This window comes from Phocoena sinus, chromosome 14, assembly GCF_008692025.1.
Source record: "Phocoena sinus isolate mPhoSin1 chromosome 14, mPhoSin1.pri, whole genome shotgun sequence".
NCBI classification, from domain to species: Eukaryota; Metazoa; Chordata; class Mammalia; order Artiodactyla; family Phocoenidae; genus Phocoena; species Phocoena sinus.
Genome location: NC_045776.1, coordinates 27,602,904 through 27,621,986, shown reverse-complemented (window position 1 = coordinate 27,621,986; position 19,083 = coordinate 27,602,904). Strand labels below are relative to the sequence as shown.

At 40.8% G+C, this 19,083-nt stretch overlaps 1 protein-coding gene across 2 annotated transcripts in view; it reads right to left on the bottom strand.

The window, feature by feature from the left end:
* Nucleotides 1-19,083, bottom strand: part of EPG5 (ectopic P-granules autophagy protein 5 homolog) — a 138,110-nt gene that overhangs the window by 100,831 nt on the left and 18,196 nt on the right. For both annotated transcript variants that reach the window (XM_032654432.1, XM_032654431.1), the window contains exons 6-13: nt 18,439-18,512; nt 16,181-16,286; nt 13,633-13,747; nt 13,064-13,214; nt 10,479-10,634; nt 5,227-5,384; nt 3,997-4,151; nt 2,213-2,353 (exon numbers count right to left, since the gene is read on the bottom strand). In XM_032654432.1, the coding sequence (XP_032510323.1) occupies nt 2,213-2,353; nt 3,997-4,151; nt 5,227-5,384; nt 10,479-10,634; nt 13,064-13,214; nt 13,633-13,747; nt 16,181-16,286; nt 18,439-18,512 (1,056 nt within the window). The remainder of the gene's footprint in view (nt 1-2,212; nt 2,354-3,996; nt 4,152-5,226; nt 5,385-10,478; nt 10,635-13,063; nt 13,215-13,632; nt 13,748-16,180; nt 16,287-18,438; nt 18,513-19,083) is intronic.

The window sequence follows — 19,083 nt, the reverse complement described above, 5'->3', positions numbered from 1 at the left end:
GTTCCTCCAAAAATGTCAGCAAGTTCACAGAACACAAAGGAACCATATATTTAAACAGAGAGTGGGGGCATCTTTTAAAAGATGTGCTCTAAAAAACATTATGGTTCTAATTTGTACACTCACTGTTAAGAATATTTCTGGGCACAATTTATTACTAAAAGTATTATGACCTAATTAAAAATGTAAGTGTGGCCAAACCCAGAAAAACACTTGTCAGAAAAAGGTCATGAACTCAATCAAACTGAAAGAATCATATGACCCACTGTAGACTTCTTTGGAAATCATTCCATTAGATGATCACTAAAAAAGGAGCAACCAAAAACTTGCTGTTTGCAAATGAAAACCCCTTCACCTCAATATAATTGTATCCCAGTGGGATACAATGTTTACTTAAATAGAAAAAGTACCATGTACCGCTGCTATGGAAAACAGTATGGTGTTTCCTCAAAAAATTAAAAATAGAATTAACATATGAACCAGCAATTCTACTTCTGAGTACATACCCAAAAGAATTTAAAGCAGAGTCTCAAAGAGACATTTGTACACTCATGTTCATTGCAGCATAATTCAAATAGGGAAAAGATAGAAGCAACCCAAGTTCCATCAGTAGATGAATGGATAAACAAAATGTGGTATATACATACAATAGAATATTATTCAGGCTTAAAAAGGGAAGAAATTCTGACACATGTTATAACATGCATGAACCTTGAGGTCATAATACTAAGTGAAATAAGCCATACAGAAAGGAACAAATACTGCATGATTCCGCTTCTATGAGGTACCTAGAGTAGTCAAACTCAAAGAGACAGAAAGTAGAGTACTGGCTGCCAGGAGCTGGGAAGGAATGGGGAGTTAGTTTTTAATGGGTACAGAGCTTCAGTTTTACAAGATGAAAGAGTTCTGTGGATGGATGGTGGTGATGGTAGGTAACAAAACAATGTGAGTGTACTTAATGTCATTTAACTGAAAAATGGTTAATACCGTGTGTTTCATGTTGTGTATAATTTACCACAATTAAATTTCTTTTAATGCAAAAATATATATATACTTTGCCAAGTAAAGCATTATATATCATGTATTCTTCATTTAGAAAAAAATATGTCTCATAAACCAATCTGTCACTGAATCTGCTCACTCATGAATGTGATGAAGTATTAGTAGTTATCAGTCATCTATCCTACAGGGATGATGCAGTGACTATAAGATGGAAAGGCCCTGTGCAAACATAAGCCCAGAGAAAGACACTATAACTTCAAACTTTCCTCCTGAAGTTATGACACATGACCACCTGCCATCAGAAAAATTCATTCATTACAGCCTTATTATAGATGATGAAGAAAATCTTCGGTAAATGTATGTTTTTTAAAATGATACACTCATACAGTACTATTTGGCCGTGGATGAACCTGGAAAACATTATGCTAAGTGAAAGAAGCCAGTCACAAATGACCACATATTTTGTGATTCCATTTATATAAAATGTCCAGAATAGGTAAATCTATAGAGACAAAGTAGACTGTGGTTGCTCAGGGCTGGAAGGGATGGAAGTCTGACAGCTAAATGGTATGTGGTTTCTTTCTAAGGTGATGAAAATGTTCTAAAAATAACTGTGGTGATAGTTACACATATATGTGAATATACTAAAAACCACTCACTTGTATACTTTAAAGAGATGAATTGTATGGTATGTGAATTATATCACAATAAAGCTGTTTTTAAAAACTACACAAAGATTACAAAAGGGATTGTGACAAATGACAGAACTAAACGATATACATCCAGCTCAACTTAAATCACTTCTAATTTTGTTTTTGATTGATTTAAAGCAAGGCTTCTTTCTAAATCAGAGTTGTTTCTTCCAAGAAAAAAACATAAGAATTATGAAGGCAAAACAAAATTATGAAATAAAAACTATGAATTAATTATAAGCTATACTTCAAGTACAAACCTGTTACTGAAGGAGGTGGGAAAGTCACTTTGAGGAGATTAAGAGAAACAACCCACAGTTTTTTATAAGCAGTGGCCAACCCCAAGCAGGCACAGTGAACCTGAGACACAATAAATGTTTTCTTCACCCTGTTGTGCCCGTGTGACTCAGTCATCCCAACGACCTTACTATTTTTCCCACTGTTCCAATACTCTAGGGTTTAAATGAACAAACAAACAACAAAAAAAACGGAAACAAAACAAACAAAATCAGTGTTCTTACCATTCCAACCTGGTCAATGGTGTCTTGAACTCTATCCAGAAGGACAGAAATTATCTCAGGGTGAACAGCTGTGATGGCCCCTAAAAGCTCTCGACCAACCTTCGAAAAAGTTTCTCTGGTGGACAGGGTGACATAAGATACCTAAAGGAGGAGGGGGTGAAGATGGCATTTTTAATACCAATTTATCAATTAAAAAACCTTTCCATACTTTTATTTAGGAGGTTTTCAAGTAAAGTAGAAAGAATCTCAGATGAAGCTTTGGCTCACACCATGTACAAAAAGATGTCAAAACTTCAGAGAGCACAACTTCAGAGAGCAGACTGCCTGGAAGGTGGGGGAAGAGGGCATGGAGGGGAAAAGCAACTGTTCGACAATGACTTTAAGTGCTGGATTCAGAAAGCACTCCCAGAGTCCTCAGAGCAATTAAGTAATCCCTCCATACTAAAACTTTTCTAAATTTGAGGAAACCAATAACATGATGAAAATCAGAATGCATTTCATGGAAATATCTACTCTCTCTAAAAAAAAAAAAAGTGAGATCCTCAATTACAAGAGCTTCTAAAATATCAATGTTTACAAACTCTTCTTAAACAATGGGTTCGAAACTACAGGTTACAATCCAATCATGCCAATGGCCAGCAGTTTTTGTTTTTAATACAATGGAAGGGAACAGAAAAATAAGAGAGTGCATCACAGTAAGATTAAGTATTGCTTCAATTTCACATATGTGTGCACACACACACACAGAGGATCAGAATGTAGTTTTTACTGTGAGGACTGGTCAAGACACTTGAAATATCACTCAAGAGCATAAATATTACTTTAGCAATGGATCTTGAGAACGCCATTCAACATACGTGAAAATATACATCCTCCTCTCAACTTTTACAGACAATGAAGATAGTTTGGAATTCCAGATCCATCTAGGCCTTACTCTCATGCATGGTTACAAAGTACAAGAATAGGAACAGCTTAATAGGATATCTGATCCTGGTAAAGAACTTTAGATTACCCAGTTCTGTCATTCTCAAACTGGAGTATTGAGGGGGATGATAATAAATCTTCAAACATAATTTTACTTAAATTGGGAGGAAATTTTTTTACGAAGATAAACAGATAAATGACAGCCTACAGTGAAAATGTGTATTTAAAAATATATATATATAAAACTCCAAATAATGTTTTGGTAACCATGTGAGTTATGTCCCTCAACTCATGGGGTCCAAAGTTCACTCTCTTCCACCGTTAGGGATGGCTCAGCGAAAAAGTGAAGAAAGCGAGGATCTCATCCCAGCCTATCATTTTACAGATGAAGAAACTGAAGCCCAGAGAGGTAAGGTGTCTTTCATGATGTGAGACAGACAATGAGCAGCAGAGCTAAAACAAAGCCAGATCGTTTAACTCTAGGTTCAGTACTATTTCCATCATCTCATTTAAATTGGCTGGGAAGCCAGGTTTCCATGTTCCTCACAGGGTCAGAGGAGTAGAAATGAGGGGGGCAGGTCCGGGGCAGGTGGAGAGAAAAGTATAGAAACTACAAATGTCAGGCAGTGCCAGACTGTCTGTTCCTTACCAAAACTCATACATCAAATGACAAGAGATAGCAGGGGGAAATGGAATGGGTGTGATTCACATTTTCGGTACTCCTTAGAGATGATCTCCTTCCACAAGTGCAGACAATACAAGATTGTCACATTTTTTTTAAAGCAATCACAAAAGAATCACTGGATGGACAATCCAAAAGAAAATGTTTTTAGCTGATTTCTAAAACTTAATATTCTAACCTCATATATCTCCAGAACAATAATTTTTATGAAGTCTTCATCCACATTGGTTCTTCTGGCCTGAGCCATCTGAGCAAAAGTAGTTAGAAGGCAAATCTCTTCTGAGCTATTCATGGAAGAAAGACACTTCTCAAAGTTCACAAAATGTTCTGGGTCTATAAGTTCAAGAAAATTAAAGTGGGGAGAGAATAAACATATATCACTTTAATTACTCCTCCAGAGAGAAAGAAGATATAAAATTAAAAGACATTAAGAAATATTTAAAGATACCAAACATCTTTGTTCCAGAATGGATTTCTATAGGCATCAGGAAGAAGGCTGGGCCAGATGACATTCCAACTCTAATATAATGTTGCCTCAGGAATATTTAACAAGCTTCTGTTTCCTCATCTGTCTCAAAAGTTTACTTATCAGATGCTATGTGACTGGTGAAGTGCTTTGTCAACTGCAAAGCACTGCTACTATCACTAGGCAAGACATCCTCAACAGCACACTTAAACCTACTTGGTAACTGTCAGCCAAATGAATGACAGCCCTATTAATGAAAACTGCAAAGACTAGCAAACTACTCAGTACCAACATGGCATTCCACACAAAAAATACTTGCTTATAAATGGAAATTCAGGGCAAGATATTAGCTATAATCATGACTGAAATACTGATGAATATGATTAACAATATCTATGTTTTGCCTATTCCTCAGAGAATGCTCTGTAAGCAATACTATATTTTGTCACTAGAGGGCAGGCTTGATTATCAGCTTTGCCATATATGACAGAAAACTAAATGCTGCAAAGGCAAAGTTGTGTAGAGGGAAGAAAATAGTCTGTTTAAAAAATATATTCCCAATGGAACTTTTCACAGAAAGAAGGCAACAAGCCAACAATTCCTTTCATATGTTTACACATTTGAGAAATCAAAGGTAGTTCATCAAATTTCCAGTATTTTCAAAATAACTCCATGGTGCATTTACCAACCCAATTTTCATTTCCTATCCCCAAACTGGGTTTATAATAGAATTTACTATCCAGAGCATTTGAAGAATAATGGAAATTGGAACCACCATTCTAGTAAGTCAAACAACAGAGCAGTCTTAAATTTCAAAATGATTACACATGAGTACAGAGTAAAACATTCTCTCTCAGTCCTTCTAAAAGCAAAAAGAATAAAGCCATGAAGAGAAAAGGCACACAAGGTAGGAAAGGTGGATGCTGCATATTTTGGCTGTACCTTGGAGGCGCTTCTTACACTCGGCAGGCAGGAGGGCAGTACAGAGCTTTTCCAGATTCCCGCTCCCCACCTGGTGCATGAGGTAGAAGAGCTTCCAGAGCATCTGAACAGACAGTGTCCCGAAGGGCATTTCCGACATAAACAGCCAAATGCCAAGTCTGCATGTTTTCAGAAAAGCAGGAATAATTTTATGTATCAGTCAACTTCACCATACTGAGAACGTAGACAAAAAAATTCTTAAATTCTTAAATCACACTACAGCAATTTTTCTACCATGCTTCAGTCATAAACACCTAGAGAATGGATAACAATAACAGCAAATACACATAAAGTGCTTAGTCTATGCCAGGCACTGTTCTATCACCACATCATCTATTTATCAGCTCATTCCATCCTCACTATAACCAAGGCAAGCACTATTACTGACATTATCCCCAATTTACACTTGAGGCTACTAGAACACAGAGGATAATAAGAGGCAGAATTGGGTGTTGAACCAAAGATCCTTTTAACATCCGGGCAACAGAGAGCCTGCTTAGACTGGATGTATGTATGTGTCCGAGCATGCGCAGAGGTATATGTGTACACACAGAGACACGTGCAGCTGGGGGCTGGGGAGAGAAGGGGAATCAAAAGCCCTCCATGACTCCTCACTCATCACCAAATGAAGTTCAAACTCCTTCAAGCTCCAAGTTCAAAGGCTTCCACAAAATAGCTCAGACCCATATTCCCAACCACAGCCCTCTCTGCATTCATATAGACCACTCCTGGACAAGCCTGGAGAGAACTTCCCAACTCCAAGCTGCCACCCCTCCATTTGTGAAGCCCTCCCGTGATGCCCTCCTCAGCATTATTATGAAATTCTAACCATACTTGACTATGGCATTACCCTTTTATCAGTGTTTCTCACACCACAGTGGGCAGAAAAATCCCCTGAGACTTTGTGGAAAATGCAGAATCCTAAGGCCCACCTAAGAGATTCTGAGTTTGCAGGTCACAGCTGGGGCCCAAGAATCTGTACTTTTTTTTTTTTTTTTTTTTTTTGCGGTACACGGGCCTCTCACTGTTGTGGCCTCTCCCATTGCGGAGCACAGGCTCCGGACCCGCAGGCTCAGCAGCCACGGCTCATGGGCCCAGCCGCTCCGCGGCATGTGGGATCTTCCCGGACCGGGGCACGAACCGTGTCCCCTGCATCGGCAGGCGGACTCTCAACCACTGCGCCACCAGGGAAGCCCAATCTGTACTTTTTTAGTCACCCCAGATGACTCAGACTCAAGTCGTCCTTAAACCACACATTGAGAAACATAAATGTGTAATTTATGTACACATACTAGTGTACAGCAATTTGAGAGCAGAAACCAAGTCTTTGCATAAACCAGTGTGTAACCCTGAATCTTTTTTTTCATTATCCAGTACCTAAACCAGTATCTCAAAAACAATCAATACTTAATAAATGCTTAATAATATTTTGTTATATGAATTTTATCTCAGTAAAAAAATATAAAAAAGGAAAACAGGGAGGTACTCAAAACTGTTGCTGTATTTTGGGCAAAACTATAATTCAACCAATTATAAATAATGTTTATTTAGGAAAAAAATTAAATAGTGCATGCTTAACCCATGTCTGCGGCCCACCAGGCCACTAGTGGTCCAAACCACCACTGACCTCGACTCTGAAAAGCAACAGCTAGATAACTGAGCCAGAGTTAAAGAAAATTCTCTAAGTTCAAGTGGGTCAGGCTTCTGTCTTATTAAATAATTATCCCAACACCTCACATGGGACTTGATGTTCTTGTATAAAGGATCCCAAAATAATGAGGCCTTAAAAGTAATGTCATAACACAGTAAATATTTCCAGCTACAAAATTTCCTATATGGCAGACATGAAGTAAGTCTGGCTCAGGTCTTTGTTGTCTATCTTTTGGTTTGGGTTTGTTTTGCTTTAGCTTGGGGGTATAGCTACTGTCAGAAATTTCCACTGGAGTGCCAAATAAATTTAAATTTCATGGCTTTAAATACCTGGTTCTCATATGATGTATTTCTAAAATAAACTATACTCAAAAACAATAGCTCTCAGCATTTTCAAATTTAAAACAATTATTTGTGTGAATTACATATATAATACTGCAGGAGGGGCTCACAACTCAGCGTATAGGACCTAGTAAGGAACCAGAGAATTTCCTCTACAAAAGCTTTGCCTCTCAGCTAAACAAACACAAGATTGGGTGACAGGAGATCAGAGATGCAAGACTTTTCCCGAGCACCAGGCAAGCTTCAGTGAGCAGGTGCTACTGCGTTGATCCCCTGGCACAGGATTTGGTACACCTTGTGAGACCACCAAATTATGGACAAGAATAATCTAAAGATAAATTTCTAAGCCCAAGTTCTCTTTATCTTAGACCCACACCTTCTGAGTGCCTAAGAATAGTTTTAAGACTTAGAGTCCTGACCTTTCTCTAAATCAGCAGTTTTTCTGTTCCTCATCTGAAACTACACAAAAACAACTACCACCTACATTTGAGAAATCCTTTATGGTTTAAAAAGTCTTTCCACATATGATTGCATTTCATCCTTATACCCATGAGGTCTATGGGTAGGATCGCCATCATCATCTCCACTTTATAGATGAACAAAGTGAGACCACAAATATTAAGTGACTTGCCCAAAGTAACAGTCTTGGCAGACCAGTACTCAAACCCACTACATAACACACATAAATAAGGGGCTGATTCTTCCAATCCAAGAACATGGTATATTTTTCCATCTGTTTAGGTCATCTTTGATTTCTTTCATCAGTGTTTTATAGTTTTCTGAGTACAAGTCTTTTGTGTGAAAATGACTATACTACCTAAAGCAATCTACAGATTCAATGCAATCTCTATCAAACTACCAATGGCATTCTTCACAGGATTAAAACTAAAACTTTTACAATTCGTATGGAAACACAAAAGATCCCAAATAGCCAAAGCAATCTTGAGAACGAAAAACAGAGCTGGAGGACTTCAAACTATACCACAAAGCTACCGTAATCAAGACAATATGGTACTGGCACAAAAACAGAAATATAGACCAATGGTACAGGATAGAAAGCTCAGAGATAAACCCACGCACATATGGTCACCTAATTTATGACAAAGGAGGCAAGAACATACAATGGAAAAAAGACAGCCTCTTCAATAAGTGGTGCTGGGAAAACTGGACAGCTACATGTAAAAGAATGAAATTAGAATACTACCTAACACCATACACAAAAATAAACTTCAAATGGATGAAAGACCTAAATGTAAGGCCAGACACTATAAAACTCTTAGGGGAAAACATAGGAAAAACACTCTTTGACATAAACCACAGCAAGATCCTTTTTGACCCACCTCCTAGAGTAACGGAAATAAAAACGAAAATAAACAAATGGGACTTAATGAAACTTAAAAGCTTTTGCACAGCAAAGGAAACCATAAACAAAACAAAAAGACAACCCTCAGAATGGGAGAAAATATCTGCAAGTGAAACAACAAAGGGTTAATCTCCAAAATATACCAACAGCTCATGGAGCTCAGTATCAAAAAACAAACAATCCAGTTAAAAAATGGGCGGAAGACCTAAATAGACATTTCACCAAAGAAGATATACAGATGGCCAAGAGGCACATGAAAAATTAATTATTAGAGAAATAATTAATTATTATTAATTAATTAACTAATTATTAGAGAAATGCAAATCAAAACTACAATGAGGTATCAGCTCACGTCAATCAAAATGGCCAGTATCAAAAAATCTAGAAACAATAAATGCTGGAAAGGGTGTGGTGAAAAGGGAACCGCCCTGCACTGTGGGTGGGAATGTAAATTGATACAGCCACTATGGAGAACAGTATGGAGGTTCCTTAAAAAACTAAAAATAGAACTACCATATGACCCAGCAGTCCCACTACTGGGCATATACCCTGAGAAAACCATAATTCAAAAGACATGTACCACAATGTTCATTGCAGCTCTATTTACAATAGCCAGGACATGGAAGCAACCTAAGTGTCCATCAACAGATGAATGGATAAAGAAGATGTGGCACATATATACAATGGAATATTACTCAGCCATAAGAAAAAATGAAATTGAGCTATTTGTAGTGAGGTGGATGGACCTAGAGACTGTCATACAGAGTGCAGTAAGTCAGAAAGAGAAAAACAAATACCGTATGCTAACGCAAATATATGGAATCTAAAAAAAAAAAAAAATGGTACTGATGAACCTAGTTGCAGGGCAGGAATAAAGAGGTGGACATAGAGAATGGACCTGAGGACATGGGGTGGGAGGGCGAAGCTGGGGCGAAGTGAGAGTAGCATCGACATATATACACTACTAAATGTAAAATAGTTGGCTGGTGGGAAGCAGCCGCATAGCACAGGGAGATCGGCTCCGTGCTTTGCGATGACCTAGAGGGGTGGATAGGGAGGATGGGAGGGAGGCTCAAGAGGGAGGGGATATGGGGACATGTGTATGCATATGGCTGATTCACTCTGGTGTACAACAGAAACTAACACAGTACTGTGAAGCAATCATACTCTGATAAAGATCTATTAAAGATGCAAAAAAATAAATAAAAATAAGGGGCTGAGACTATGAGGCCCATGGCAAAAGTGTCAACAGCTCAGAAGGCAGCAGGAAGTGGGGGGTGGGGGGTGGGCAGCAGTTCATGGGTGGAGCCGGGTGGGGCGGGAGGCCACTCATCTCCTCTCAGAGGGCACAGTGCTGCAGCAGAACCTGCTCCCACACTTGGCCAGGAGCTCAGGGAAGATAGTGCAGGATGAGCTGCCATGCCCCCACCTCTGCCTCAAATGTATCCTAGGCTGTAAGCAGCAGCACAGACGGCATGATCAGAACACAGCCAAGACAGGGGACCCGGACCCAAGATAGTCCTAGACCTTAATACCCACAGAGTAAGACAACTTGCACAATGTACTGAGTGCCTACTCTGCCTCACTGGGGGCACTAGAGTTGGGCATGAAATACAATTCATCCCCTGGTCAAAGTTACCTCAAAAGTTCAGGAGAAACTGAAAGAAACCTGAAAGAGAGATCATTTCAGGCAATACTACACAAAAGGAAACTAAAGCCCAAGAATTAAGCCAAGATAAGAAATAGATGAAATACATTGACACTATTGTAAGAGTTCTACTTCAGTCAATGACTTTCACTCCAATCTTTCTTACTAGCCAGGGAGCTATTTCTCAACAATTATCATCATACTTCTTACCTTTTGGCTTTCAGCACATGTAGTACAGCTCTCAAAAAGAGCTCATCAAACTCAACCTGTAGTTTCTCCACGGAGTAGGGCTGCAGGGCCAATCCCGAGCCTTGGTTGTGGCTCACATACTGGGCCCAGTGGTCACTCACATAACCAAGGATCATCCTGAGCGTGAGGAAAGACAATGCAGCACTTTGCATGAAGGCACTCAACACCAGCATCTTTACATTACATTTGCAGCATTACTTTATTCAACACGTATTTATTGAGCACTCACTACCTTCTAGGCTCTAAAGAAGATGCAATGGAGGGAAAAAACCCTGCCCTCATGGAGCTTACATTTAGTGGAGGGCAAACAGACAATAAACCAAATAAAGTAAAATATGCAGTCTGTCACATGGTTATAAATGACACTGAGAAAAATCAGTAGGAGAGGGAAATGAAGTTTCTCTGGAGTGTGGGGGAGGAGGGGCCTCACTGAAGAGGGACATGTGAGTAAAGACTGGACGCAGTCTCAGGACTACCTGAGGGAAGAGCATCCAGGCAGAAGAAGCAACCAGTGCGAAGGCTCCAAGGGGTGGTCGGTATGTTGGAGGAACAGCAAGGCAGCCTACGTGCTAATGCAAAGTAAGTGAGGGAGAGAATGGCTGGAGAGGAAATCGAAAACGTGACAGGAAAGCAGACCATGAAGGGTCCTGTACGCCACTGTGAACACTCTGGCTTCTACTCGGAATGAGCCTGGGAGCAGCAGGGTGTGAGCAGAGGAGTGATTTACAAGAAACACTGGCAGCTGTTCTGAGAATAAGCTGAGGGTGGGGTGCACAAGGGAGCAAGGGCAAAAGCAGGAAAACAAGTCAGGTGGCTGTTGTGCTAATTGGTGAGAAATAACTAAAGATGAACTATGGTGGTAGCAGTGAACATGGTGAGAAGAGGCTGGATTCTAGAAATAGCAGGTTTCATTGACTCAAAGGATGCACACCTTTCATGCTTTAATCTCTACAACTGGAATGTCATTAAAACTGATGACATGCCATTATTTGGCAGCATTTTTTCCTTCTTAGTGGTGCACAAAATATACCTTAGGTTTGATGAAAGATGGTGTTTTGAAGGTAGAGATGACAGAATTGACCATGATACCAGTGCTCCGGCCCGAGCAACTGGAAGGATAAAGTTGCCACTTACTGAGACTGACAAGACTGTGAGAGGAGCAGTTTGAGAGGTGGGGAAAGAGGGCCCAGTTGGGGATTATTAAACTATAATGATGATCGTGAGTCATCCAAGTGGAGGTGCCGAGTGGTCAGCTGGATATACAAGCTTACAAGAAAGGTATAGGCTGGAAATAGAACTAGGAATTTTAACTGTATTTAGATGATATTTAAAGACATTAGAATAGATGGAATCCCAAGAAACAAGTTTGGATAAAGAGGTCCAGGGATGAAGCCCTGAGGCATCCAACATTAAGAAGTCTGGGAGGTGAGAATGAAACAACCAAGGAGGCAGAAAATGAACAGCCAGTGAAACCGAGGAGAAACCAGGAGAACATGGTATCCTGGAAGTCAAGCAAAGAAAATGCTTTAAGGAAAAGTGACCAATCACGACAAAGGCTGCTGTGTGAACTGTGTAAGAGGTAAAGCAAGATGAAGACTGAGAGGTGGCCATTGGATTAGTTAGTAGCACAAAGTTCATTAGCAACCTTCATTCTTCAGAGCTATTTGGGTAGTGTTGGGGGCGAAAGCCTGACTGTGGAGACTTCAAGAACTTCAGCGCATCCTATATCATTTACCTGGCTTTATGAAGTTGAAGGATACGTATCTAAAATAATTAAAGTCAATTACGTTTTGGAAACAAAAGTATGGGAGTGGAAGAAGTTTTACAGTTTTATGGAAGTTTTCTTTCAAGGTAAGGGAGGTTGGAAGAAATAGCAGTGTATTTATATACACTGTAAAGACAGAAAAATTGATGATACAGAAAAGAGGATACAAAATTAATTCAATGAAAAGCAGTGCATTTCTCAGAATTTACTCATATTTGATAGTAAAAACATAAACCTACCTTTCATGCAAATAAATGATAATGCTTTCCCAATTCAAATACAGTGGCCACTGATGAAATCTTTGCAATTTTCTTTAAATGGTATTTTATAGAAATTACAATTACAGTAAATAAGAGAGAAAACAGAGAAATAATAATGCAAAAGAGCTACTGCCAATTTTCCACAGCTACACGACAATTCCCAGGCAAAAGCTAGGAGACAGAAGAGAGTAAAGGAAGGGGAAAGACCCTGTATTTTCTTTGACCTCTCCTTGACCCCTTCTCTCTGGCCAAGTTCAACCCAGCAGCTGCTCTGAGGATCTTGACTCCAAGAACAACTGTCTAGCAAACCAGTTTGAGATTTGAGATAATTAACCAAATATTCTGACTGGAAGCATTTATTTAAAATTCCCAAGAGGTAGACGGTGAAGAAAAAAAATTACTTTTATGAGAAATAAGACCTGAACTATACCACTGCAAATGCCCATCATCCCAATTATACAGTGTCTGTGACTGACCAGGGTGAAAGTTAACAGAAACAGACGAACCAAGAGCAGTATTACCTGATCATATAACCAATTCGCTTGACAAACTGCCTATAGCGTGCTCTATTGAAGGTTTCTAACCCCACAGCCAGAAGTTCCACTAAGGAGTTAGCAAAGGCAAAAATTTTCATCATCTCTTGAGGTATTGTTGTTTCAGGTAAATAATCACCTGGAAATTAATCAAAGAAAAGGAAAAAAAATTATAATTACTATGGAAAAACACTGAAAGATGTGGATGTCAGTATATTAATGAGGAAAGAAAGCCAAGATAGAGAATCCCCATTGCTCTGGCTCCTATGTCAATATAAAATGGGAAACTTGAGACAAAGTGCAAAATTAAAACCATTTATTAAAGCTGGGCTATGTGCAAGCTGGTCAACCTTATGCATGTAAGCACCAGGGAGGAAACTACAATCACAAGAGAAAGGAAGGAAGCCTCAGCACGGTGATGTAATCATCTCTGTATAGTACAGCCAGGCACGGGGAACCCGAATCAGGAGCCTGCACGAGACAGGACTTGATGCTAAGTTCCTGTGTTTGAGCTTGTCCCTACCACATTTTACATATGACAAAACGAATTAGTCTACCTTTTGTTTTAAACCCAAGGAGATGCTGGAAGAGTTCATGAAATGGGAACTGTGATAGAAGGATAACCAAGTCATCTTCATTAAGGAGAATCCAACTAGTCTCAGGGTCTTCATCCTAAGGGAGAAGATGCAGAATCATGTCAGCTGATTTGACCAGATGACACCATGGTCTAGAGTTACAGGAGTTGAATTACCACAGGTCTCAGTGGTACACATGTGGTATTCTCATGAGTCCTCGTGGACTTCTCCTCCAGGACAGAGATTTATACTGTCAGTTCTATTAGATGACCTGTAAATCCCTTAAAATTGCAAGCACAATTTTATGTGTATCTGAGTCATATCCATTCTTCAGTGGCTGAAACCGCTCTCAATTAAATTTCCATCCCAAAGAAGATGAAAAATAATTCCTCTAGAATAGGGATCTTACTATAAGTCTCAGTGATTTGACAACATCAGTTAAAGAACCATTCACTAAGAGTCCAAGTTATTTTATCCAGAAGCCTCTTCTTGCCCCAAAATTAAGGTCTACTGCCGTACTCAACTGACTTACCAAGAAGCAATTAGCATTTGCTATGGATAACCAAAGTTCTGTTGTCAATTAGTGTTGCTGAAAACAGGATAAAAATAACAGTGGTCATACACAGGGATCACATAGGAGAAATAGCTGGAGTTTTTTGTTTGATACAGAGCACTAAAGTCTCCTTAGAAACCAAATTGATTTGTGTCCTAAGATGTGCTACATTCAAAAGGGAATACTGTAAAAAGACGCAGAGATTCTAAAGAATTATCACTTCAGTTTCAACAAGGGACTAATGCAATTCATTCATAATTTCCTGAAGCCACTCATTTTTACTCTCTTACATGTCCTAAATGGCTAGCAAACAAGAGCCTCAGAAATTCTACCTTGAGCAGTCCTCAGCTCCGGCTATACATCAGAATCAACCATGGAGGCTTTTAAACATTTGGATGTCTGGGTGTGGGCTGGGGCAAGGATTTTAAGTTGCCCAGGTGGTTCTAATATACAGCCAGTGTCAAGAAACCACTGACATGGACAATTCACAGTGCCTTCCACCCATGGCCTTTTCTGAGTCAACAGCACTCCCAGCATTCCCTCCCCAGGCTCCTGAATCCACTCAACATCCAGTGAATGCTAACCAGGAGCCAGACACAATTCCAGAGTCCTTAATGATTACCTGTCTTTAGGATTAAATGCAAGAAACCTACCAGAAAAAAAGACTCCTCTCTTAGGAGAAACCAGTCTTGGAAGAAAAAAAAAACCCTACTCCATCACAATCTTTAAAAGAGCAATTTGGGACTTCCCTGGCAGTCCAGGGGTTAAGACTTGGCATTTCCAATGCAGTGATGCAGAGGACACAGGTTCAATCCTTGGTCGGGGAACTAAGATCCCACATGCCGTGTGGCAAGGCCAAAAAAAAAAAAACAATTTGTACCAGCTCCTGAGAAGCTGTCTCCAGATGACTGTTCAATCTCTAGCAAAGAAGTCTGCATGGCCACATCATTAACCATCATCTCACCACCTCCTACAAGTCCCAGGAAGAGCACAATGAGTGTGAAGGGGCTCCTGCTTCTGAATGAACACCTGGATAAATACAGACATGATCCCACAGCTGCCATGCTGTCATTCTAAGAAGTGTCCACTGCAAACTTTCAACTCCTTTTGAAGAGAAGGGGTTTCAGTAAATTTAGTCCCTGGCCAACCTTGAACAAACACACCAAATCAGGATTTGGACCATAAAACGCATTAGATAGGGCCGATAACTAGCTGGAAAAAAAAAAAAAAGCCTCACCAATACACTAACCACGTATATAGTAGAAAGAAAAGTCAATAACTGTTATCTTGAGAAACTGGGGATTTTTTTGTTTGTTTTGTGGGGTTTTGTTTGTTTTGGCCAATGTTGTGCAGCATGTGGGATCTTAGCTCCCTGACCAGGGATCGAACCCGGGTCCCCTGCAGTGGAAGCGCAGAGTCCCAACCACTGGACTGCCAGGGAATTCCCAAGAAACTGGGTTTTGATCATTAAATTCTCACCAAAAACAGAAAATTATCTTCCATCTTCCAAATGAGAAGATCTAGATAAGAAGTTTGTAAGCGTTAAGGCAGAACCTTGGCAAGATACAGCTCTTTGTTATACAGACTCAGAGTATCTGTAGGTGACACCTCAAGCCCAGAAAACTGTTGCTGCATAAAATAAAATCCTAATAGAAAGTGTACATAATACGTAAACACTTCCAGGTTCCAGACTCTCCCAGCTGCACAGGGAGATGGTCTAGAAAGGGTGACAGCAGAGACACTGGCTCAGAGCACAGGCTCTGCATTTAATGACGTGTGATTTGGGACAAATTCCCTCAACCCCACCCGCACATGTTTCCTCACCTCTAAAAGGGAGATGAAAACAGTATTTGCCTCGTGGGGCTGTTGGGAGAATTAAATGGGCTAATACGTGAGAAGTGCTTAGAACGATACTTGGCACGTAAAAAGAAGAGCTCAGAAATGCTTAATCAAAATGCTGTCGACATGATGACTAACCTCTTCTCCTCCCTCATCTACTAGTGTCCACGTCCCGGATGCAGGCCCCGAGGAGGATGGATTCCGCTCACTGGGCTTCATGTGGCACAGGAACTCAGCTCGATTTCTAAAGGACAAGGGAAATCACTCCAATCACCTAAACATAAACACAGAAAGCCCACTGCGTGCATTCTGGATCATCTACTCGCCCTGAAGAAGAGTCAGACATCCACTCAATCTTCAAATGGTTTGAATTAGTAAATAAGAAATAATAGCTGGCTAAAACTCAAGGAGACCAAAGATTCGCTAATCGTGGTGTAGAGACCACAGCCATTCTGGGTCAATAATGATGAGGAACCGCAGAGAAGCAGTTATGCCAGCACAGTGCCCACCCACAGCGGGGCCTCAGTACACCCAGGACCACACAGTACCTGAACTCTAACTGGCTCACAAAGCGTTCAGGAAACATGCTTTACTGAATAAAAAAGGATAATCTGCAGGTAATGGAGAAGCTGGTTTAGCGGGGAAAGTACACCTAAACACCACAGGTAGGAGCAGCCCCTATATCCAGGCGGTGAGAGGGAGGAATCTGGGGGAATTCCTGCCAGCCAGGCTTTCACAAGGTGCTGGCTGGACCTGGCGAGTCAGTGTAACCAGAGAAGTTTCTTCTCTCAGACCATCACACAGCTCTCAGCTCTCTGCTCCTTCCTCTCTGGCCTAACCCCGAAAATTCATCCATTCCCTCCTTTCACCAGGAGCTCTCCTCCAAGACTTCCTGTTTCCAACCTGAGGGGCTCCAGTCCTGCAGCTCCACATGTCCACTGATAGTTGCCACTCATATGTGTCCACTTGCAAACCCCAATGACCTCAAATTCTCCTCCTTACCCAACGGCTCTCCTTTCTGTCTTTTCGGTCTGTTGGGGCTGCCAACACCCTCTCAGTCACTCAGACTCAGAGTCTACAGAGTTAGGTCTGAGCCACCCTTGCCCACATTTTCTTATTTAATCAGCTACTTAATCCTTTCCTGGGAAGATGACCTTCCCGTTCCCCACTTTCTCCTTCCCAAGACCAGCACCAATTCAGGCTGGGGGCAGATAGGCTTTCCTGGATCAAGAGCCAGTGGGAGTAACACAGTTCAAGGTCACCTATACACATCTCTGCCTTCTCTCCCCACTTAAGGATGTGCCATCTTGATGCTGGATTTGGTTCCAGAGCCAGGAGAGCCAGATGTCTGCAACCGTAGACAATTCAATGCAAGAAATGAGGCAAGGGCTTCCCTGGTGGCGCAGTGGTTGAGAGTCCGCCTGCCGATGCAGGGGACGCGGGTTCGTGCCCCGGTCTGGGAGGATCCCACGTGCCGCGGAGCGGCTGGGCCCGTGGGCCATGGCCGCTGGGCCTGCGCGTCCGGAGCCTGTCCTCCGCAGCGGGAGAGGCCGCAGCGGTGAGAGGCCCGCGTAACGCATTAAAAAAAAAAAAAAAAAAAAAAAAAAAAAAAAAAAAAAAAGAAATGAGGCAAAAGCACATCTTCCACCTCCAGTCCATCCTAATCTTCCTTAAATACAACTTTTACCCTTTTTCAAAAACCTTCAATTGCTACAAAGGCCAGACCATCTCAAATATCTGTCTTAATTTTAAGGTCTTCTATAATCAGACTCACCCTAGTTGTTCATCTTTATTATCACCCCCCCACACCCCTTCACTCCAGCCAAGCTGCTCTCCGAACTGCCCCCTGCACAGCTATCCTTCCCTGTACTGTGGGCCACTGCTCACTGTTCTCCCACCTACAGTGCCCTCCCTACTCCTCTCCTGCTGAAGTCAGTTCCATTCTTCAAACCCAGCTCATCCACCTGGAACCCTCTGACTACTCCACTCTACTCTCTTTACTCTCTTCATTTCTACTGCATCAATCATGGCTTCACACAATTTAGCACTTGAATCTCTTTGACTGCTTTTTTTTTCCTCTGCCACTAAACCTCTCCTTCTAAGGAAGAGATCATCCTTTTTTTCTCCCCACAGCACCACAATGACATATATGACAGGAGTTGCAAATCCACTAAAAAGGAGGACCCAAAAAAGTTAATCAGTTAAAAAAAAAAAAAAAAAGGCAGTTAAAAGGGTCACTTTGGGACAAAGGGTATTAAACCCAAAGAAAACCTGCAATGTTAAATTTTGGAATGCTGACTCTTCTCTTAGCAATTGTTTGGATCTGGACAGTTTAGGAAGCCAGTTGTTTGATAGAACATTTTCATTTCTACTTCACAAAGCTCTTCCACACTTACTTGACAGGAGACATTAGCACGGCAAGGGACTGCATAAAATGAAAGACCCCTGATGGGTTATTCAACACTTTGATCTGAAATCAGAAAAGGAAAAGGCATACTATAGAAAACCAAAAACCCAAGTATCCATAATCTTAGTTCACCAGAATTTTGACAAAGGGAGCTGTTAAGGAAGCAAAGATGGAACTGGCACCTCATCCACAAGAGTGAGAACACCTGTGGGTTACCTGGCAGTACTGACTGGGCTGTACTCAGAGAACAGAGGTAGCTGAGCCATTTACATCAATTACCTGAAACAATATGGCTGGGAGGAGTATACTGCTATCTTAATCCAAAGATAAATAAAAACAAAAAATCTTCCTTCTACCTAAAAAGATTCAAATTTCTTGCCACCAGAAATACTAAAGAAAAGGTAACATGGAGAATGACCTGGAGAATGACCTGGAATACATCTGGCCCCACCCATCTGAGGGGTTGCTATGAGTTAACACAACCCAAAGGCAAGCAGCAGAGATGCCTAAATCGATCGCACAGACCTGAGATCTCTGCTAGTATTAAAGAACTTTGAGATGCTTGTGGCTGCTTTTTTATCTGTACCAACTGTAGTGTGAGATGGATTAATTTAGGACGTTGTGTTGAATATTA